This window comes from Anomaloglossus baeobatrachus, chromosome 3 (genome assembly GCF_048569485.1).
Source record: "Anomaloglossus baeobatrachus isolate aAnoBae1 chromosome 3, aAnoBae1.hap1, whole genome shotgun sequence".
In the NCBI taxonomy this organism is placed as follows: domain Eukaryota; kingdom Metazoa; phylum Chordata; class Amphibia; order Anura; family Aromobatidae; genus Anomaloglossus; species Anomaloglossus baeobatrachus.
The window spans coordinates 521,008,966-521,032,683 of NC_134355.1; the positions used below are offsets into that span (position 1 = coordinate 521,008,966).

Genomic DNA, 23,718 nt, shown 5'->3' on the forward strand with positions numbered 1-23,718 from the left:
TTAATTGCCCACCCCTGCTCTAGACTTACCCACTGGCTTGTCTGTCCTGTGCTGGTGGGTGTGGATTGGGGTTTGAATGCAGTTGGTAGCAATACCACTGGGTGGAACCTGGAACCAAGGAGGGTGGGTTCTGCACTATAAGAACAGGAGTGCAGTTCCCTGTGACACCCTGACTAGTGCAGGGGCGTCACAAATACATTCTATATAATTTGACCACATATGTCAAAGTCTGGCCCGCAGGCTGGTTTTATTTGGCCCTTGATGCTAGGAGCCCATTATGGAGGACTAAGTGGGACTCATTATTCTGTATGCAGGACTATGTGGGGACATTATTTTGTATGCAGGACTATGTGGGGACATTATTTTGTATGGAGGACTATGTGGGGACATTATTTTGTATGGAGGACTATGGGGGCCCATTATTCTGTATACAGGACTATGTGGGGCTATTATTCTGTAAGGAAGACTATGTGGAGCCTATTATTCTGTATAGAGGACTATGTGGGACCCATTATTCTGTATGGAGGACTATGTAGGGTCCAAGATTCTGTATGGAGGACTATGTAGCGTCCATTATTCTGTATGGAGGGCTATGTGAGGCCTATTATTCCGTATGGAGGACTATGTGGGGCCATTACTCTGTATGGAAGACTCTGTGGGGCACATTATTCTGTATGTAGGGTTAAGTTGGACCCATTATTCTGTATGGAGGGCTATGTGGGGCACATTATTCTGTATTGAGGTCTATGTGGGGTCCATTATTCTGTATGGAGGGCTATGTGGAGCCCACTGTACTATATGGAGGGCTATGTGGGGTCCATTATTCCATATGGGCCCCACCGTATGAGCCCACATCAAAGGGAGGGAGGCGACCTAGGACGTACTGTATATATACATGTCCTAGGTCATTAAGGGATTAAATCTAGAGAGCATTTATTATTTTCCTGTGCTTATATGAATAAACCTCTGTTTTTTTCAATTGTGAAACCTTCTTTTCTCACCTGTGTAATTTAACATTGTATTTGCTGTACATTTTTTGATTGGTTGCGATGCTGCTGACATTCGAATGGCCTTCATTTCAGACACGATTGGTTTTACACGTAAATATCAGGATTTACCTTCATTTGCTTATTATACTATGAATAAAGGCACTTGTTTCCTGAAATGCTCAGTTTTTAATATGGATCCTGTTAAAGTTTTAATTAATTTGAAATAAAATGTTACATGTTTTATTACCGTAAGGTTCGTGTTTAAGATTATCCTAAGTTTTCTTCTGGATTACTGCGTTCACTGGCGGTCAATGGTGTCAGTGTGATGCCCTTGGACTATCAGGTCGTCACAGGGTACTGCACAAGCTGCCCTTCCGTGCAGTATTCCGCCTCCCACTTGATTCTGGGTCCCTAACTAAATGGTGTTGTCTCCAACAGCAAATTAAGTAATAGATACACCCTGCACCACACCCACCAGACACACCAGTGGATGGCTTGAGTGGAATAGAATCGCCCACCTGAGGGGTCAGGGAGGGGAGGTGAGGAGTGTAGTTAGTTAGTTAGTCTGTGAGTAGGGAGAGGGTTGTGAAGTAGCCCTCAAGCTGTGAGGAGCTAAGAGGAAGTCGGAAGTGGTGACTCCTGAAGGAACTGTCTACGTTGCAGACAGTGGTCTGGGCCTAGAGGAGTCAGACCCCCAGTCGCAGGGGATTGTGGCAAAGGGCCTGGAACTGTCGAGGAGGACAGCCGGCAGCCTACCACTATCACCAGTCCAGGACCGAAGGCACGACGGGGTACACGGACACTAGGTCGGGGAGTAGCTTCAGGCAACCCAACAATTCACCTGAGGAGAACGGAGCCTTTATGATCTGTTCCCACCCGCTCCAGAATTGGGGCACTAGCGCAACGAGGGGGATAGGACTTTCCAAATCCAAAACGGTCCAGAAAATCCCGAGCGTGAGCCCTAACTGCAAGCTCCCATACTTAGCCATAGTAGGGAGCGGGGCCCGGCTAGTTCCATGCTACCGGGCCATCAAGTTGAAGTCAAACTAAGTGCCAGGAGGAAGGTCACGGATCACCAGGCAGCACCATCGGGGATGTGACCCGGACGAGCTCTCCTCAGCGGCAGCGGTACCCAGAGACTTGGTTTACCTGGTTGTCAGTGTCTGCTTATGAACTGAGTGAGTACGAGAGTGAACCCTGCACCCCACAGCTCCCCTCTCCGAGTCTTGGGGCACCCCTCTACCCGTGAAGGGTTACAACACCTTGCTACCCCACTTCATCCTCCGGGTACTCCCAACGGCAGCGGCGGTACTCCCCAAATTACCGTACACCACGGGTGGAGTCACGAACTATATACCCATTCCCCTGTAAATATTCCCCTTATATTTGAGTGGCCGCACGACCCCCGGATCCGAGTGAACCCGGATTCAAGCAGCTTTCACGGGGGTGGCACATCAGTTTTCTTGTCAACCAAAATTAAACTACATAGTGGGCTTATTATATTACTTTGGTCTCAAGGTCTCTTGGGTTTCTCTTATGGCTGGGTCCATCAGATGACCGCTGCAACCAAGCAACGATTTCAGCACCCCTGGGGTCCCATTTGTAACAGATTTGTAAGTATTGAACAAACCCGTCCAGGCTCTGTCGCATCTGATTTTAACCATTAGAGTACTAGGCTAATGTACATCAACAACCATTTCCTACATAAATTAGGCCACATTCCCACCTTCAGTATTGGGTGAGTATTTTACATCAGTAAACCAAATCCAGAAGTGTGTGAATGTAGCCTTCATGCAGCATTCATAGTTGTACGCATATCACTAGGAACGGCGATGGAGTGCTATTCTGCTGGTAGCCATGATTTCAGCTGTTGTCCTAGTCATATAGCTAAGACGTAATCTACAAACGTGTCCAGTGATGAGTATAATGGTATATAAGTTTTAAAAAGCAAAAAAAATGACCTTAGAAGGGTTAATGACAATGTTCCTGGCCGATCCATACTCATCTCCAGAAAATGCTGGCTGGTTACTGAATCCTTGTTTTACATTCAGTGCGGTTAGTTCATCCTGTAGTGAATGATGACATCTGTTAGTATTACATGGTTCGCATAGCTAAACCCTAAAATAAATTAAATTAGGAAATATTCCTAAATATCCAGAAACTTCTTATCAGTTTCTCTAATTCTTTCTTAGACTCTTTTGCAAATATTTTAGCACAATTAGATAAAAAACAAACAAGTATTAGCTTAGAGAGGATTTACACTTTTAGAAGAGAGTATCCCAAACAATTCCACTAATGTAAAATACCAAATCCCAATAGTACTCACCCACCGCAGCTCCGACTTCTGTGCTTGGGTGCAGCAGTGACACTTAAGCGGGCTTTACACACTGCGACATCGCTAGCGATGTCACTGGTGAAAGCATCCGCCCCTGTCGGTTGTGTGTCATGGGCAAATCGCTGCCCGTGGCGCACAACATCGCTTACACACATCACACGTACTTACCTGCTTAGCGACGTCGCTGTGGCCGGCGAACTGACTCCTTTCTAAGGGGGCGGTTCGTTCGGCGTCACATCGGCGTCACTAAGTCAACACATCACTAAGGAACATCCCGCCCACCTCCTTCATTCCTCATTGCCGGAGGACGCGGGTACGGTGATGTTCCTCGTTCCTGCGGTGTCACACATAGCGATGTGTGCTGCCGCAGGAACGACGAACAACCTGCGTCCTGCAACAGCAACGATAATCGGGATTACAACGACTGGACAACGATCAACGATATGGTGAGTATTTTTGATCGTTAACAGATGTTCGTGCGTTTCACATGCAACGACGTCGCTAACAAGGCTGGATGTGCGTCACGAATTCCGTGACCCCCAACGACATCTCTTTAGCGATGTCATTGCGTGTAAAGCACGCTTTACTCCCAGCCGAAACCACCAACTCGGGAGCACCAATAGAAAAAAGAGGGGGAGGGATAAATACAAAACCCGGGACCAAACATTCCATTGCCAGCCGTCCCCCAAATCACCAGACCACCAACCAAAACCGGCAAATTAATGGGATCAATATCTCCATGAACCCCCAGTAACAGTTTACGCCAACTTCGAGGACCCACGCCAACCGCCATGACCCTGCTACCACTCAATAGGAATTGAGGGCGGGACTGTCCCAGGGAAACGCAGGTAAAAGTGATCATCAACCCCCAGGCTGCCCTATATAAACCCCAATGGTCCTTTAGCCCCCACCCCTTCTTGGTGTCACCTCCCCCCTAACCAAAGTCATGCCGGCCTCCACCCACACCAGGGCTGAGGTTCTGGCCTTATAGTTTCCTGCCAATTTATAAATTGGTACTAGGCTGCCACTTTATGAGGGAACACTATGCACCTCATGTTCATGTAATTTCAGGACTTTAGTTATTCATGGTTGACCACGCATATAGGGAAAGTTAGTTAGTTGCTCGTGGTAGTAACCATAGATACCTAAGGTCCTGCAATATACTCTGCACATGAGGTAAGTGACATAGTAAATCAGAAGAACTATACTACATTTCTTTCATACATAGTCTAGCGTAAATCCTCAAGCAATGTTCCAAAAAATGTTGTTTGTTCACAGTCAGCTGTGTCTAAAATCTGGACCAAATACCAACAACATGGGAAGGTTGTTAAAGGCAAACATACTGGTAGACCAAGGAAGACATCAAAGCGTCAAGGCAGGAAACTTAAAGCAATATGTCCCCAAAACAGGAAATGCAGAAAGTTGCCATTTGAAATGACTTTTGTTTTGTGCCATGTCTGTGATCTGCTTTTTTTAAACAAAAGTAAACAACTGAATGAACATCCTCAGAGCCAGGTGAGTCCATAAATTTTGTCAGGGGTTGTACATATTGGGATAGGATCTTGAATATGGGAATACACCTTTAAATGTATTTTTGCTGGATTTTATGTGATATTCCACCACAAAGTAGTGAGTATTTGTTAACTGTAAAGGAAGTCATACATGGATTTTAAAAATATAAATCTGAAAATTTGTAGTGGAAAAAGATAGATGTTGCAATATGTCACCAACTTGTTCATTCCATGCCTAGAAGACTTGGTGCTGTCCTTAAAAATCATGGAGGTCATACAGATTACTAGATGTAGTTGTTTTTGATGTGGGGTGTATTCATTTTTGCATCAACTACCGTATTTTTTGTTTTGTAAGATGCACCGGATTATAAGACGCACCCCAAATTTAGAGATAAAACGTTAAAAAAAATAGGGTCCGTCTTATACTCCGGTGTTGTCTTACCGTAGAGGGGCAGCAGTGGTGGCAGAGGTGGCAGAGGCAGAGGTTGTGCTGGCAGCCGCGGCGGGTCCGTGGTGGTAGCGCCAGTCAGTGGCGGCAGCAGTGGCGGGTCAGTGGCGGCAGCCGTGGCAGGTCCGTGGTGGCAGCGGCGGTCAGTGGCGGCAGCCGCAGCGGATCCGTGGCGGCAATGGCGGGTCAGTGGCGGCAGCAGCAGCGGGTCAGTGGTGTCAGCAGGGGCGGGTCAGTAGTGACAGCAGCAGCGGCGGCGGGTCAGTCGTGGAGCAGCCCGATGCGGTGAGTGTCCTAGTTTGTCCTCAGTCCCAGTTCAAATGATGGTGCCTGGAGCGGCGCATGCGCAGATGGAGCTCTCATCCAAGGGCTCCATCTGCGCACGCGCCGACTCCCTGAGCGGCGCGTGCACAGATGGAGCTCTCATCCAAGAGCTCCATCTGGCAGCATCATTTGAAACTGGGACTGCGGACTCAATGGGACACCTGCCAGACAGCCACCCGCACAGAGTGGCAGACAGCAGGCCGCCCACCCACCCGCACAGAGAGGCAGCCGGCTTCCAGGACAGAGAGTCAGCCGGCACCGACAGGCACCCGGCTGCCCGCACGCAGTCACAGACACCCGGCCGCCCAAACGCACCCACAGGCACCCGGCCGCCCAAACGCACCCAGTCACCGCACAGACAGCCCCCCGGTAAGCTATATTTGGATTTTAAGATGCACCCCTCATTTTCCACCCAAATTTTTGGGAGGAAAAGTGCGTTATTATCCGAAAAATGCGGTAATTTGATAAAACTAATGATTTTGTAATGAAAGTCTAATAATTAAACTTATCTTCATGTTATGGGTTCAAAAAATGTTCTATGAAACTCAGTCTTGTCAAAATTTAGAAAATTCTTCTTGTATTCAGTGAGATACTTAAAATCTTACTTTTCACATTGGGTGTACTCATTTTTGCTGAGCACTGTATATATTATGACATGATTTTTTTCCACCTGTGCTTTGTTTGGCAGTAATTTGTGTTTACCACATATTGAAAAAGAAGATTTACAGTAGCACACATAGGGGGCGATTCATCAAGACCAACGATACACTCAAAAAATACCATTGCCTTATCATTTCTTAATTCTAAAACCTGCACATTTGTCTAAGAGACGGATATTGTTTATCTCCAGCATACCCCTGGAGAAATATAGTGCTCGTCAGGCCAGTATTCACAATGCAGAAGGGATTGCAGACTCTCACAAGCCATAGTGCAGATGCTTAAATATCCACTTGAGACCTGGCGGTGGTGAAGGTATTAAAAAACACATTATATTACCTGAGGAATTTCTACGTTCCCAGGAGCTGATAATTATGGTTTTAGTTTCCAGAGAGATACCTTTAGTCATTGGGCTCACTCCTATTTCCCAGTTAACTCCAGGAGATTTCCCCTTTAAGTCTCCAGTATACGTCTGCTGCACCTTAAAGGTTCAGTTCTATAGGAGGTAGCGTCTGGGAGCAGGTGATGCTAAATAATCAGATCCCTTGTCACTGGCAGTATATGACAATTACTCATAAAGCCTGTAATTAGACATTTTAGAGCACAGCTGAGAGTTTATTTTGTGCAGTGCTGTCACTGATAAGTGTCTTTGTAGCATACAATATATGATTGTGCTGAATGCTCACATTTGAATATTAAAGTATTTTTTTGTTGTAATATTTTATGTTCCAATTTGTTTACCAATTATTTCACCATCTAAAATATTCTTTTTGTTCCAGATTGTTCCCTGCAGACCCTGAGCACAGTAGCTACAATTTAGGCTTTGTTTTGAGCAATGGTAATTGATTATATAACATACATTTTTTTATTATCTGAAAAGCATACACATTAGTTTATTATTTTTTTCTAGTAGTGGTTGGGTAAGGATTCACTGGATCACTTTTCTTTGTTTCGCATAGTTTGCTATCCTATTGATAGCTGATAAAGAAAAGTATTACAAAAATATTGTGTGTGTAAGTACATGCGTGTGTGTGTGTCTGTGTAAGTACATGCATGTGTGCGTGCATGAGGGAGTGTGTGCGTGCATGAGGGAGTGTGTGCGTGCATGAGGGAGTGTGTGCGTGCATAAGGGAGTGTGTGCGTGCATGAGTGAGTGTGTGCGTGCATGAGGGAGTGTGTGCGTGCATGAGGGAGTGTGTGCGTGCATCAGGGAGTGTGTGCGTGCATGAGGGAGTGTGTGCGTGCATGAGGGAGTGTGTGCGTGCGGGCATGTGTGAGTGTGTCCATGCATGTGTGAGTGTGTGCATGCATGTGTGTGTGTGTGTGTGTGTGTGTGTGTGCCTGTGTGTTTGACTGTGAGTGTGTATGTGTGCCTGTACATGCATGTGAGTGTGTGTGTAAAAGTATTACAAATGTAATGTGGTGCAAACTAATAAAATGGTTATGTGTAACAAAATAGGCAATAAAATGGGAGTGTGCTTGAAGTTTCACTCATATAAAGGCCGCTTTACACGCTGCGATATCGGTACCGATATCGCTAGCGTGCGTTCCCGCACCCATCGGTTGTGCGACATGGGCAAATCGCTGCCCGTGTTGCACAACATCGCCCAGACCTGTCACACGTACTTACCTGCCTAGCGACGTCGCTGTGACCGGCGAACCGCCTCCTTTCTAAGGGTGTGGTTCGTTCAGCGTCACAGCGACGTCACTGCAGCGTCACTGAACCGCCGCCCAATAGAAGCGGAGGGGCGGAGATGAGCGGGACGTAACATCCCTCCCACCTCCTTCCTTCCGCATTGTGGCCGGGACGCAGGTAAGGAGAGCTTCTTCGTTCCTGAGGTGTCACACGTACCGATGTGTGCTGCCGCAGGAACGAGGAACAACTTTTTTACTGCTGCAGTAACGATATTTGAGAATGGACCCCCATGTCACCGATGAGCGATTTTGCACGTTTTTGCGACGATGCAAAATCGCTCATAGGTGTCACATGCAACTGCATTGCTAATGCGGGCGGATGTGCGTCACAAATTCCGTGACCCCAACGACTTCGCATTAGCGATGTCGTAGCGTGTAAAGCCCCCTTTAGGCTGAGTTCACATGTCCCGTAATCATCTGTTAGAACAGATCCAGGAGCATATTGTTAGCAAAAAAGTAGTGCAAACACCAATTTTTGACCATTTTGAAAAAACAAACTGATTTTTGCAGGATCCGTTTTTTTAACATTGGTTTTGGAAAACTGATCCAGTAAGAAAACGGATCCTTTACAAATGGAAGAAATATTGATAGCTAAATAGCAATCAGTTAACAGGTAGGTTTTTCATACTCTCATGTTAAAAAAAAGTATCCTGCAAAAATCAAGTTTTTCAAAACAGACAAAAAAAAAATTGTCTGCACAATTTTTTTGCCAACGCATTGCTGCTAGATCCGTTCTAACAGATGATTACTGGACATGTGAACTCAGTCTTTAATTCTGTCTCTTTTTGACTTTTTTTTTTTATTGTTTTGGTTGAAATGACTATATTTGTTTACTGTAGTGACTTCTTTGGCTATTTTCCAAACAATAAAAAAATTACATTATTAAAAAAAATGTGAACACCATTTTCCCCACTGACATCACAGTATTACAAAAGTAGACATAGTTTCCAATAGTCCTGCATCTGATATTAACTGATTGCAACCAATCAGAGCTCAGCTGTAATTTTGGAAATGGTACTTCTAAACTGAAGATAATGTAGAACTAAACAGTTACCTCTTTCTGCTTAGGGTCCTGTGGGTAGACATCAGGGGGTCCAAGCCGAGGTCTTTTTAGAGGTCTTTGTTCATAGCTAAGAATCCCCAAAGCAGCCATACCTTTTCATGATAACGTGCTGGAATGAGACAAAGACACCCCCTAGGTGAATGGAGCTGTTTACTAAATCTGAAAAAAAAGAAAACAACAGTACAATGATAACAACATTAGAATGATAACCTATTTTTGCCTCCCCTATTGTTCTTGAAAAAATATTTAGCTAAAAGACAAGCATTAAATTTACTTTAGTATATACATACTCAGTGAACTTTTCAACAGTTTTTTTCACATTACACTCAATAGTTGAAATGCATTTTATTTTATTTTAATTTTATGTGATATTTCACCACAAGCTACAAAGTATTCATGAAGAGTAAAGGAATGTATACATGGTTTACTAAATATTTTAATAATATAAATCTGAATATTGTGACATGTTTATGTTCAGCCCCCTGTAGTCTGATACTCCTAGATAATATCTTTAGTGATCCATTGCCTCCAAAAGACACCTAATGAGTAAATTGAGTCCACCTGTGTGTCATTTATTTTCAGTATAACTACAGCTGTTCTGTGAAGGCCTCAGAGGTTTGTATGAGAACATTAGGCATCAAATATCACCAAATAAACCAAGGAACACACCAGACAGGTCAGGGATAAAGCTATGGAGAAAAGCAAAGCAGGATTAAGTTATTAAAAAAAAAGTAGCCCAAGCTTTGAACCTCTCATGGAGCACTGTTCAATCCATCCTCCAAAAATGGAAAGAGTATGGCACAACTGCAAACTTATCAAGACATGGCCGTCCACCTAAACACAGAGCTTAAGTTAGAAGAGCACTAATTAGAAAAGCAGCCAAGAGGACCTACTAGTCAAGTGGGAGAATCTGTCCACAGGACAACTATTAGTTGTATACTCCACAAATCTGTTTGGGTTTTTTTTTGTGGAAGAATGGCAAAAACAAAGCCATTTTGAAAGCTAGCCATAAAAAGTTACGTTTTCAGTTTGGAAACAGCCAAGAAAAGGGCATAGCTAAAATTGTGGAAGGTATTGTGGTTAGAGATCAAAGTAGACCTTTTGGAGCTAAATGCAAAATCCTAGATGTGGTGGAAAACTAACACTGCCCATCACCCTGAAAACATGATCCTTACTGTCAAATATGTTGGAGGCAGCATCTGTGGGGAGGCTTTTTTTCAGCAGGGGCAGGGAATCTCAACAGAGTTGATGGAAGGTGGATGGAACTAAATACAAGACAATCCTGGAGGAAACTTGTTAGAGGCTGTAAAAGACTGAGGTGTATTTTCACCTTCCAGCAGGATGATGACCCTAATCATACTGACAGAGCTACAATGGAAAGGATTATATCATAGCATATCCATGTGTTTGGCCCAGACACAGTCCAGACCTAAATACCATTGAGAAGCAGTGACAAGACCTGAAAATTGCTGATCACAGACGCCTCCATCCAATCTCACTGAGACAGAGATATTTTGCAAGGAAAAATGGGCAAAAATGTCAGCCTCTAGATATGGAAAGCTGGTAGAGAGATATCCAAGAAGACTTGCAGCGAAAGGTGGTCATCCAAAGTATTGACTTGGAGGGATCAATATACAGTGCCTACAAGTAGTATTCAACCCCCTGCAGATTTAGCAGGTTTACACATTCGGAATTAACTTGGCATTGTGACATTTGGACTGTAGATCAGCCTGGAAGTGTGAAATGCACTGCAGCAAAAAAGAATGTTATTTCTTTTTTTATTTTTTTTTTTTAAATTGTGAAAAGTTTATTCAGAGGGTCATGTATTATTCAACCCCTCAAACCACAAGAATTCTGTTTGGTTCCCCTAAAGTATTAAGAAGTATTTCAGGCACAAAGAACAATGAGCTTCACATGTTTGGATTAATTATCTCTTTTTCCAGCCTTTTCTGACTAATTGAGACCCTCCCCAAACTTGTGAACAGCACTCATACTTGGTCAACATGGGAAATACAAAGGAGCATTCCAAGGCCATCAAAGACAAGATCGTGGAGGGTCACAAGGCTGGCAAGGGGTACAAAACCCTTTCCAAGGAGTTGGGCCTACCTGTCTCCACTGTTGGGAGCATCATCCGGAAGTGGAAGGCTTATGGAACTACTGTTAGCCTTCCACGGCCTGGACAGCCTTTGAACGTTTCCACCCGTGCCGAGGCCAGGCTTGTCCGAAGAGTCAAGGCTAACCCAAGGACAACAAGGAAGGAGCTCCGGGAAGATCTCATGGCAGTGGTAACATTGGTTTCAGTCAATACCATAAGTAACGTACTCCACCGCAAAGTTCTCCGTTCCAGACGAGCCCGTAAGGTACCTTTACTGTCAAAGCGTCATGTCAAGGCTCGTCTACAGTTTGCTCATGATCACTTGGAGGACTCTGAGACAGACTGGTTCAAGGTTCTCTGGTCTGATGAGACCAAGATCATGATCTTTGGTGCCAACCACACACGTGACGTTTGGAGACTGGATGGCACTGCACATGACCCCAAGAATACCATCCCTACAGTCAAGCATGGTGGTGGCAGCATCATGCTGTGGGGCTGTTTCTCAGCCAAGGGGCCTGGCCATCTGGTCCGCATCCATGGGAAGATGGATAGCACGGCCTACCTGGAGATTTTGGCCAAGAACCTCCGCTTCTCCATCAAGGATCTTAAGATGGGTCGTCATTTCATCTTCCAACAAGACAATGACCCAAAGCACACAGCCAAGCCAAGGCCTGATTCAAGAGGGAAAAAATCAAGGTGTTGCAGTGGCCTAGTCAGTCTCCTGACCTTAACCCAATTGAAAACTTGTGGAAGGAGCTCAAGATTAAAGTCCACATGAGACACCCAAAGAACCTAGATAACTTGGAGAAGATCTGCATGGAGGAGTGGGCCAAGATAACTCCAGAGACCTGTGCCGGCCTGATCAGGTCTTATAAAAGACGATTATTAGCTGTAATTGCAAACAAGGGTTATTCCACAAAATATTAAACCTAGGGGTTGAATAGTAATTGACCCACACTTTTATGTTGAAAATTTATTAAAATTTTACTGAGCAACATAACTTGTTGGTTTGTAAGATTTATGCATCTGTTAATAAATCCTGCTCTTGTTTGAAGTTTGCAGGCTCTAACTTATTTGCATCTTATCAAACCTGCTAAATCTGCAGGGGGTTGAATACTACTTATAGGCACTGTAAATGAATCTCGCAATTTTCAGATTTATATTTTTAAAATATTTAGAAAACCATGTATCATTTCCTTTATTCTTTATAAATACTTACTACTTTGTGTTGTTATATCACATAAAATTCCTATAAAATACATTTAGGTTTATGGGTGTACCAGTAAGAAATGTCGAGAAGCTCATAAGGTATGAATACTTTTTCAAAGCATTGGATTGTATAGGAACTCCATTTTTAAATTCATGTTGACTATAAATTGAATCTTTTCCAGGACTCTTTTTCACGTGGGATCATCATAAACTATGCCATAAGCTGAGTCCTGCACTACTTTGCATATTTTTGGGGATGTTTTGTGATTTCCTGGATGAGTTATCACGGTGCCCTTGAAGCATTCTGGCAGGCATGCCGGGACAATTTGTAACTGTGCTACATCTTCTCCATCTGAAGATAATGGCTTTCATTGTGGTTCAGTGAAGATTCTTAGTTAAAGGCTGCATTCACACATCTGTGTCTTTTATTTTTTTTTAACATCATTGTTCAATAAACTTTTTTTCTCTCATATGTCATCCGTCTTGCTTTCGTTTTAAATCTGTGTTGTATTTACTTTTTCCCTCAACTCTGAAATAGAAGACTGTATTACATTGTATTTATCCATTGATTCTTAAAGGGAACCTGTCGCCAGATTTGATGACTATAAGCTGCGGCCACCACCACTGGGCTCTTATATACAGCATTCTAACATGCTGTATATAAGAGCCCAGGCCGCTGAGTAGAACGTAAAAATCCCTTTATAATACTTACCTAAAAGGTCAGATCAAAGTATAGTAGTGCGCCTGCTCAGGACCTCAATGCCGGCGCGTGGACAAAGATGGCCGAAAGAGGTGGTGCCACACCCGGAAAATGGAGCCACCCATCTGACTCATCTCCACCTCTACGACCGTTTAGGTAAGTATTATAAAGTCATTTTTAAGTTCTACACAGCGGCCTGAGCTCTTATACATAGTATGTTAGAATGCTGTATATAAGAGCTTATAGGCCCCAAATCTGGTGACAGGTTCCCTTTAAGAATGGATCAATGAAAAATGATACATGAATCGAACACTGAAGTATAAAGGATGTGTTCCGTCTTTATTTAATTCACATTTAACCCCTATAGACTTTAATTGCAGCGTTTGTAATGCAGAACAGATGAGAATAGTATAGGCTTATGGGCCCATTTTTAAAACAGATGTGTGTATGGATCAATGAGACTCCATGGATAAGTATATACAAAATAGACAGCACATGGATGTGTGAATGTAGCCTTAGAAACAAAATTGTAAACCTTTCTAGATTCTAGATTAACATTGTTTTCATTATGTCATTACCTCAATTATTCCCTCTGATTCTTGTAGAGAGATATTTGCACATTTAATTTCCCAGGTGAGCATTACATGGCCTACTCGTATAATTCTTTATATACCAACTTGTGGCTCTCCACAAAGAGAACCTTTAAGGGGGCTTTACACGGTAGCGATATCGCTAGCAATTTGTAGCGATAGCGAGCGTGTAAGTACCCGCCCCCGTCGCGCATGTGATTGTTTGTGATCGCTGCCGTAGTGAACATTATCGCTACGGCAGCGTCACACATACTTACCTGGTTGGCGTCGTCACTGTGACTGCCGAACAATCCCTCCTTCAAGGGGGAGGGACGTTCGGCATCACAGCGACGTCACCACAACGCCGGCCAATCAAAGCGGAGGGGCGGAGATGAGCAGGACATTACATCCCGCCCACCTCCTTCCTTCCTCATTGTGGCCGGCGGCAGGTAAGGAGACGTTCCTCGCTCATGCGGTGTCACACATAGCGATGTGTGCTGAACCACCTGGATAAACAACCCTTACCGATTTTTGAGTTTGGGACGACCTCTCAATAGTGAACGATTTTCACCATTTTTGAGGTCGCTTAAGGTCGCTGGTCAGTGTCACACGCTGCGATATCGTTAATGACGCCGGATGTGCGTCACTAACAACTTGACCCCGACGACAAAACATTAACGATATCGTAGCGTGTAAAGCCCCCTTTAGGCTGTGTGCGCACTTTGCGTCGTCCTAGTTGCAGTTCAGAACGCATATTTTGGCGGAAATTGCGTTTGCCAAAGTTGCTTTTGACCATCAAAACGCGGTAAATACGCATGCGTATTTACCACGTTTTAGCTGTGTTTTTAGCGCTTTTTACTTGCTTTTTCATTGCCTAAAGTCAGATGCATTTTGAACACAAAGACACAACAAAATAAAGTTTTAACACTATGAAAAAAGGGGGAAAAAAAGAAAAGTCATATAATTATTTAAATCATAACGAAAATAGTTATATTTAATGAAATTATAGCAGTTTTATACTATTTTTGCCTAAATTATCAATAATTAAATAATTTTCTTTATTTTAATTGTCGGACTATGTGTGTGTGTGTGTAAAAGGACATATATTATTCCATTATTTTGAAGACAGAAAAGCATGCGTTTTGGTATTCCAAAACGCATTGTTTCTGCAGCTAAAAAGCAGGTAAAACGCAGGATTTTTGATGTTTGTTGCTTTTTGCTACTTCTCATTGACTTCAATGTTAGCAAAACGCAGCCCAAATGGCAAAAACAATTGACATGCTGCTTCTTTGAACGCATGGTTTTTGCCACAAATTATGCAAATTAAACGCTGCATTTGGAAACGCAAAGTCCGGACTAGAAATCCACATATTTCATTGACTTTGCAGAAAGATCAAAACGCATGCATTTTGGCATGAAAACGCTGCAGTTCAAAACGGACCTAAAAAGCACATGACACACAGGTGAAAACGCAAAGTGCACACACAGCCTTATGCGACGAGGGTACTATGAGGGGAGTGGTGTCTCCGATTTCTGGTGTCGGGAGATCACAGCGCAGGGCTTCATACATATTTGCTCAGGTTACTACTGCTGGCTGTGCAGATTTTCCTTTATCCAGCACTGCTAGGGTTAAGGGCAGGACAACGCAAAATCTTACTGTAGCATGGACAAAAGTAGGATTTGTGACATGTGCATATGCCTGCTTATCAATCAAGAGCATCTGACTCTAGCACATCTCTTCAATACTGGCAAGAAAAATGCTGATCTTGATGAATAGGGACTTTTGACTATGAAGGTGCACACAAAATGTTAGACTATTACAATTATTGCAGGAGTGTTCTCAAATAACTACGGTATATCTGATCCATAGCTTAGAATACATTAAACTACCATGATCCTTCTTAGTACAAGTAATACACACTGGCACTAGGCCCAATATTGGTTTATAAAGTATAAAGTTCAGCCAATGTTATACGAACATCTTCCTTGGCTGAATGTATTATGTTATGTGCTTACCAGTGATACACAAGTGTACTCACAACTGCTTGATACTTGATCAAGCGTCAAGGTGCTCAGGAACACTCATTACTCAATTGAGTATCACGGATGCTCGAGAGGCATGCTCGAATTCCCGCCTTGCATGTTTAGCATCTTTTAGACATTCAATCAACATGCGGGGATTGGCTGTCATACACAGTAATAGTGTAGTTGTGACGCCCTGGCAAAACCAGGTAGTTACAGAGGTTGTACAAATCTCTCTGGTACAAAGCTCCATCCTCTTTGGCATGCCAACACAAAACCCACACCTGGGTACACCACACAGCCAGTAAAGCCCAGTCACCCCCTCATGACAATAGGGACACACCAGTGGGCGGGACCAGGTGGATGGGAGCGCCCACCTAGAGGTCCTGAGGTGTCAGGGGCGGGAACATAAGAGAACAGTGCAGACAACACAAGAGTTGAGTTCTGACAGTTGACAGTGGAGGAGTGTGGAAGTGCAGTGGAGTTAGGGGTTGGGGCCCCTGGACTACCAGACTAGGTGGCAGACGGCAAGCAGGACCACAGGCGACGGAGATCTGGTCGCGGGAGACCTAAAGTGGACCGGGGCAGGGTTGTAGCCTGCCAGTGCCAACAGCGGGAATCCGGTCTGTAGGCTGTGCACAGTCGGGATACCTGGACCCTAGGACGAGGAAGGTTGCAAGCCCTCTTGTTAATTGACCAGCCGGGGACAAGGTTTCAGGCCTTGTTCCACAGAAGCCCAGAGAGCGAAACGGCAGCCCAGCGCAGGGGATAGGGTGTCCGTCAGGACCCACAGAAATCCCAAGGGTCAGATTTTGCGGGCCACAGCTCCCAACATACACAGTATTGGGAGTGGACTAAGTGCAGGAGGAAGGAACCCCAGGTATGGGACCCGAATGCACTTGCCGGAGGCGACCGGTCACTAGCAATTTGGTTTACCACCGGACTTGTGTGCGATTCTTTAAACTGTGAGTACACCATTTACCCCCGGTCCAAACCGGCACGTCCCCTCCAGCGGCCATTGCCCCCGTGTACCTGGGCCCCGGGACTACACCTCCCCTACTCGTGGAGGGGATTCCATCCGGTTGACCCACTCCATCAGCTCCGGGCGCCCCATCACCAGGCAGCGGTGGTGCTACCAACTCTCACCGCAACCCACGGGTGGCGTCACCGACAAAACCATCCCCTGTAAATACTCCCTTCCTACGGTTCTGAGGACGGCTGGCCGTGCGAGCCCGGATCCGAGCAGCCCATGCAGCAGACCGGCCCCCGTCCGCAACATAGTCATGTTGTGTACTGGCATTACTGTGATTGGCCGGCTGCAGGTCTTATTTGAGATTTGGGGGTGCGATGCTCGTTACACTGCAGACAAGGTAGTGTTGACCTAGTAGGGAGAACATAGATTAGAGCAGTTTTTATTGCCTTAAGCGGGCTTTACACGCTGCAACATCGTTAATGCGGAGTCGTTGGGGTCACGGAATTCGTGACGCACATCCGGCCGCATTAGCGATGCCGTTGCGTGTGACACCGATAAGCGATTTTGCATCGTTGCAAAAACGTGCAAAATCGCTAATCGGCGACATGGGGGTCCATTCTCACATCTCGTTACTGCAGCAGTAACGAGGTTGTTCCTCGTTCCTGCGGCAGCACACATCGCTGCGTGTGACGCCGCAGGAACGAGGAAGCTCCCTTTACCTGCATCCCGGCCTCTATGAGGAAGGAAGGAGGTGGGCGGGATGTTACGTCCCGCTCAGCTCCGCCCCTCCGCTGCTATTGGGCGGCGGTTCAGTGACGTCGCTGTGACGCCGCACGGACCGCCCCCTCAGAAAGGAGGCGGTTCGCCCGTCACAGCGACGTCGCCGGACAGGTATGTATGTGTGACGGCTGTTGTGCAACACGGGCAGCGATTTGCCCGTGTCGCGCAACAGAAGGGGGCGGGTACCCACACTAGCGATATCGGGACCGATATCGCAGTGTGTAAAGTAGCCTTTACCCTCCTTTTATACTTATACTGCTGCAACCTAAAAACAAAAGTTCTTGTGAGGGCTACATACTGTCGTTTATTCTAGTAAAACCACTATTACCGGCATTCAGTTTAATGATAACTGGTGGAGGAGAGATAGTTTAGGTTTAGAGACATATAGGCCAGGTATATTGGCTTACAGTCCTTCTATACTTATACTGCTATTGCAATCGAAAAACAGTAGTCCTTTTCAGGGCTAAATATTGTCCTTTATTCTAGTAAAATCACTGTTACTTGCATTCAGTTTAGCGACAGCTGATGAAGGAGGGATATTTTTGAATTTAAAGCATAAAGGCAGAGTTTATTGCCTTACTCCACTTTTACGTACTTACAGTAAAACATACAAAACTGAAGATGAAATGGATTGTAAGAGAATTATAGAGGTAGGCCTCATACACAACTTGAAAACGTTATAAAGGAGGGCATCATACACACCATGAAAAAATTAAGAGTGAGGGCCACATGGTGACCCTTTAAAAATTAAGAGTGAAGATGGCCTGATGAGCATCTACAAATATTGAGCAGCCTGATGACTTTGTTAATTTTGTAATATCAGCTTTGCTGCTTTGCCCCGCATCTCGTTTTTGGCAGGGACGCCAATGTACTCACTTCAGAAGTGTCCCCAGCCTATGGCTAGGAGACATTAGCTATTTAAGGCACCCTCCCCTGTAGGAAAGTGCCTGAGCAACTTCCATATCTAGTGTGTCTTGCACCTGTTAGTATGTTGTCAGGTTCCTGTGACCTTGTATTCGCCTAAACTCGAACTTGTCCTACTTGAATCTAAACCTATCCTGAATGAACCCAAACCTGTCCTGTCTGCACTTGAACCCGAACCTTTTCCGCCTGTACCAGTCATCCCGTGTGAACCAGAATCCACCCTGCTGGTGATCCTGACCCTGTCTGCCTGATGCTCCATATCCGTACCTGAGCCCCTGACTCCTGGATCAGCTGCTGCAGTCCTGGGACTGCCCCGGAGTGGTACCTGGTGTCTACCAGAAGTCAATTCCAACCTCACCATCTGATGAATACCCAGTAGACACTTAGTCACACCCCTACAGAATACCATGAGGTACAGAGAGTACAGTCAATGAACTATGGGAAAAAAGTATTTGATACACTACCAATTTTGCAAGTTTTCCCACCTACAAAAAAATGGAGACATATGTAATTTTTATCATAGGTACACTTCAACTGTGACAGACAGAATACAAGAAAATCCAGAAAATCACATTTTATGATTTTTAAATAATTCGTTGGCATTTTATTGCATGAAATAAGTATTTGAGCACCTACCAACCAGCAAGAATTCTGGCTCTCACAGACCTGTTATTTTTTTTCTTTAAAAAACCCACCTACTCTGCACTCATTACTGTATTAATTGCACCTGTTTGAACTCATTATCTGTGTAAAAGACACCTCTCCACACACTCGGGTGCTAGGGACAAAATTGTAGACCTGCACAAGGCTGGGATGGGCTGCAGGACAATAGACAAGCAGCTTGGTGAAAAGGCAACAACTGTTGGCACAATTATTAGAAAATGGAAGAAACACAAGATAACTATTAATCTTAATCTGTCTGGGGCTCCATGCTAGATCTCGCCTCGTGGGGTAAGCATGATTCTGAGAAAGTTTAGGAATCAGTCCAGAACTACACAGGAGGACCTGGTCAATGACCTGAAGAGAGCTGGGACCACAGTCTCAAAGATTACCATTAGTAACACATTACGCTGTCATGGATTAAAATCATGCAGGGTGCGTAAGGTCTCCCTGCTCATGACAGCACATGTCCATGCCCAAATGAAGTGCTCGCCAATGACCATCTAGATGATCCAGAGTAGGCATGGGGGATGGTCATGTGGTCAGAGGAGACCCAAAGAGAACTTTTTGGTGTCAATTCCATTCGTCCTGTTTGGAGGAAAAAGAAGGATGAATACAATCCCAAGAACACCACCCCAACCATGAAGCATGGGGGTAGAAATATCATACTTTGGGTGTACTTTTGTCATGATTTATTCCTGGCTCAATTGCAGCTGACCCTTTGCTAGTATTTTTCCTCTGATACAGGTCACATTGGGGTTAATTTTCTGCCTTATTCCAGAGGTCAGGCCACTATATTTTGGCACTGCACCTCCGGAACTACGCCAGTGATATTTCCAGCTCTACTGCATTCTGCTCATGAGTGACCTGTTGTCTGCCCTGTTCCCTCCTGACCTCTGTGTTCACTTGACCTGTTGTTGACCTCTGTTCTCTGTTCCCACCATATCAGTGTCTCTCTCGCTGTCTCCCTTCAGTTCCCTGCTCATCTGTCTCTTTGTCCATTCCCCATCAGCATACCTTAGTTTTCTTTCCTATCCTCTTCCCTGTCCTCCCCGCTTCTATGCTCTTCACTTCCCGGCTACTGACTCCTTGCTTTCACCTGACTACATCTTGATTTTTCTCTGTGTACTGACATGACCTCATGTTGTGATCCGGTGTCCTGACTATTCTACTGCTGGTGGGCTTGACTACTATTTCTTCTGTTAAGGAATCCTCTACTCTAGACGGTTTCTCTACCCCAAAGCTCTCTTGTGGTCTACCTGCTAATTATCTTCAAAGGTAGTTCCAGGAGTCTTTTGTGTACTACGTGACAGTTTTTCTGCAAAGGATACAGGGCGACTGCACTGTATAGAAAGGAGGATGGATGGGGTCATGTATCACTAGATTTTGGCCAACAACCTCCTTCCCTCAGTAAAAGAATTGAAGATGGGTCATGGCTGGCTTTTCCAACATGACACTGATCCGAAACACACGACTAGGGTAGCTAAGAAGTGGCTCCATAAGAAGCATTTCAAGGTCCTGGAGTTGCCCAGTCTTCAGACCTGAACCCAATATAAAATCTTTGGAGGGAGCTGAAACTAAATGTTGTCCAGCGACAGTCTCGAAATCTGAAAGATCTGGAGAAGATCTGGATGGATGAGTGGACCAAAATCCCTACTACAGTGTGTGCAAACTTAGTCAAGAACCATAGAAAACATCTGACCTCTGGAATTGCAAACAAAGGTTTCTGTACGAAGTATTAAGTTCTGTTTCTATTGTATCAAGACTTATTTCATGCCATAAAATGCAAATTAATCATTTAAAATTCATTTGATGTGATTTTCTAGATTTTTTTTAATTCTTTCTGTCACAGTTGAAGTGTACCTATGATAAAAAATTACAGACTTCTCCATTCTTTGTAGGTGGAAAAATTTACAAAAATTGGCAGCATATTAAATACTTATTTTCCCCACGTTATATGGTCATAATACAGTTTCATTGTTGTATTTTAAGTGGATCTGTCTCTAGATTTCACTTTACAAATTGCATACATTATTAGATGCATCGCTTAGGCTATGTGCGCACGTGTGCGCTCTGCACCGCACACAAAAGGTCTGCTTCAGAGCGCAGCTGAAAAGCTCCGTTCTGAAGCGCCTGGTGCCTGCAGAGTTCGTGCGCTCTGCATGCTGCCTCTCCCTACAGACAGCATGCAAAGCGCACGACATGTCACTTCTTAGAACGCACGCTTCGGGCAGCAGCCGAATCGCTGCGTTCTAATAGGCCACGTGCGCACGTCTCATGCACAATCTTCATAGATTGTGCTGGGGACGCAGGACGCCTGCAGTTACGCTGCGGTGCAGAACGCAGCGTAACTGCATGCAATACGCACACGTGCGCACATAGCCTTAGACCGACTGAGGCTAATGTACTTACTTTGAAAATCCATGTTGGAATGTCTACATAATTATATTAAAATTTGCATTTTATATGTCCAACTAAAGACTGATATAGCCCATGAGTCCAAGTGTATTCAATCTCCACCAATCCAGCCCAATGGACATCGGCAGCCTGTACTGAGCAATGAGAGAACTCAGCTGCAAGAGGGACACTGGGAGGCTGTCAATCAGTCTTAGTAGTGGGTAGCCATTGAAATTAAATGTTAAAAAATTTACAAAGCGATTGGGACATGGATTTGCAAAGTAAGTTCACTGGCCTCATCAAGTCTAAAATCTGTTCGATAATACATGCAATTTTAATTGTAAAAACTAGTGATATATCTTATATCATTTAGTTGTGTTTACACAATGTTTTTTGTCTCAAAACCCCAGCAACAATGAACTTTTAACACAAAAAACACAAAAAAAACAAACACTTTAATTTTGCAGAGAAATTACTTTTTCGCCCCAGTTAGGCTATGTGCCCACGGGACAACGTATCCACGGATTTTACCGAGGAAAACCTGCGGATTTATCTGGATAATTATTATTATTATTATTAAATGTTATTATAATTATTATTCTAGATAAATCCACAGGTTTTAGCAAGTGCAGACACTCCCCATGTTATCCTATGGGATTTAGGGAGTGCTGTATCAATGCTGTGGTATGTGTGGCAGCGGAATATGCTGCGGATGTCCCGCAGCCGCATGTAACTGCATGTCAATTATTCATGCGGAAATATCTTCGGAATTTCCGCTCCTCCACTATGGGGATACAAGGCAGGTATTCCGTAGGTATGGTATTTCCGCACTTGTCCCGCAGGTTTACTGCAACAAAAATGCTCGGAACCTGCAGCAATGAATAGCTGAGAATTCCGGAGAGCAGCCGCGGGAAACCTGCGGACAAAGTAGGCGGAAATATCCGTGGGTACGTTGTCCCGTGGGCACATAGCCTAAAGGTGACCACACCATGTGCACAAAGCCATATAGAGGAGTTTTTTGAGGCTAAGTTCACATTTGTGTTGTAAATTTGTATTTGATTCTTTTTCGTTTTCATCATTGGAACAAAAAAACTAAATAAATCTAAGATAAACATAAGATAAATCCTCCCCGAGACAGTGACCTGCAGCGCCAAACGCAAGTCTGTTGGTTTGTGTGAAGCAATGCATAAATATATAAAGATATATAGAAAATCTTACGCCTAGTAGCAATAAAAACTTGTAATAGGAAATTCAACTACATGTGCCTAATGACCCAAATGACACTAAAATCTGACACTGTATGTATGAAATTTCATGTACGTGTTGTTTTTATATCGCTTCAAAAGTTCTGCAAAGGCGCAAAGTTATTTACATGACAAAAAATTAAAAATTCGGTCTCACGCACCATTGAAACTTTTGGGCTCTACAGATTTGGTTCAATTAATGAATCTTTCAAACATGAAAGAATCTTGGCAAACAATGTCCCAACCATCCTGACGGAAGCTTTCATCCAAGCGGTAATGGAGCAATTAAATCTGTGTTTTGTTCTAAGGGTCTTTTTTCAACTATTCCGCTCTGCTAAAGCCACGATAGGGTTAATAATAGAGCGCTCGTACAGCTTTATTCTGTGGCACTATTGTAGTAGTTTTTGACGGCAGTTGCTAAGCAGAATTTTAACTCCTACACAACAGCCGTGAACTATTTATGCAACCGGCTACTGGATTGTGTGTGCACTTTTACTTGCCTTGGCCTCAGGCTATGTAGAACCGGTTTCCGGCCTCCTGGTTGTGTGAAGACCTCCTAGTCAGGTTACTTGTAGGTGTCACCAGCAATACGGTACATGCTGAGGATGCTGGTACTCCAGGGCTGCTATTGTGTTCATCCCTTATTTAGTGCATCAGGGGGTTGGGATGACAAGGCTGCAGCTGGTATTCAGAACAGGTCAATGAGCAGAGCTGTTCTGTGCTGCAGGCCCTGGGAGGGATCCAGTGAGTGCTGCAGTCCTAGCGCCTCTCATAACCAAGGCACCACCATGCACTTGTTCTTCCAGCTGCACAGGCTGACGTCTGTCAGGCTGCCGGCATCCAACCCACTTCACAGCTGGCCACGTCACAAGGATATTAAAGGGAAAGGATGCTCATTCGTGTCGGCTAAACCTCAATCAGCGATGCCCATGGGAACGTTTCATTGTCATTATGCTCTGTCTTTCAGATGCAGTGTAGAGATGATAAACCAATCCATTATAGGGAGGACGCCTAAGGAAATTGTTCCTAGTGGTTTTCTCATAGGCATTTCTATGGAACTTACAAACAAAAAAAATACATATTACAAAAGTAAATAATAATAATAATAATACATGTAAAAAAG

General features: G+C 44.3%; 1 protein-coding gene across 3 annotated transcripts in view; it reads right to left on the bottom strand.

Moving 5' to 3' along the window:
• The window catches only part of MED12L (mediator complex subunit 12L), a 1,012,447-nt gene extending 989,051 nt beyond the window's left edge, over positions 1–23,396 (bottom strand). For all 3 annotated transcript variants that reach the window (XM_075340741.1, XM_075340740.1, XM_075340739.1), the window contains exons 1-3: positions 23,096–23,396; positions 9,014–9,181; positions 2,951–3,055 (exon numbers count right to left, since the gene is read on the bottom strand). In XM_075340741.1, the coding sequence (XP_075196856.1) occupies positions 2,951–3,055; positions 9,014–9,112 (204 nt within the window). In that variant the 5' untranslated portion in view covers positions 9,113–9,181; positions 23,096–23,396. The remainder of the gene's footprint in view (positions 1–2,950; positions 3,056–9,013; positions 9,182–23,095) is intronic.
• Positions 23,397–23,718: the final 322 nt, after the last annotated feature.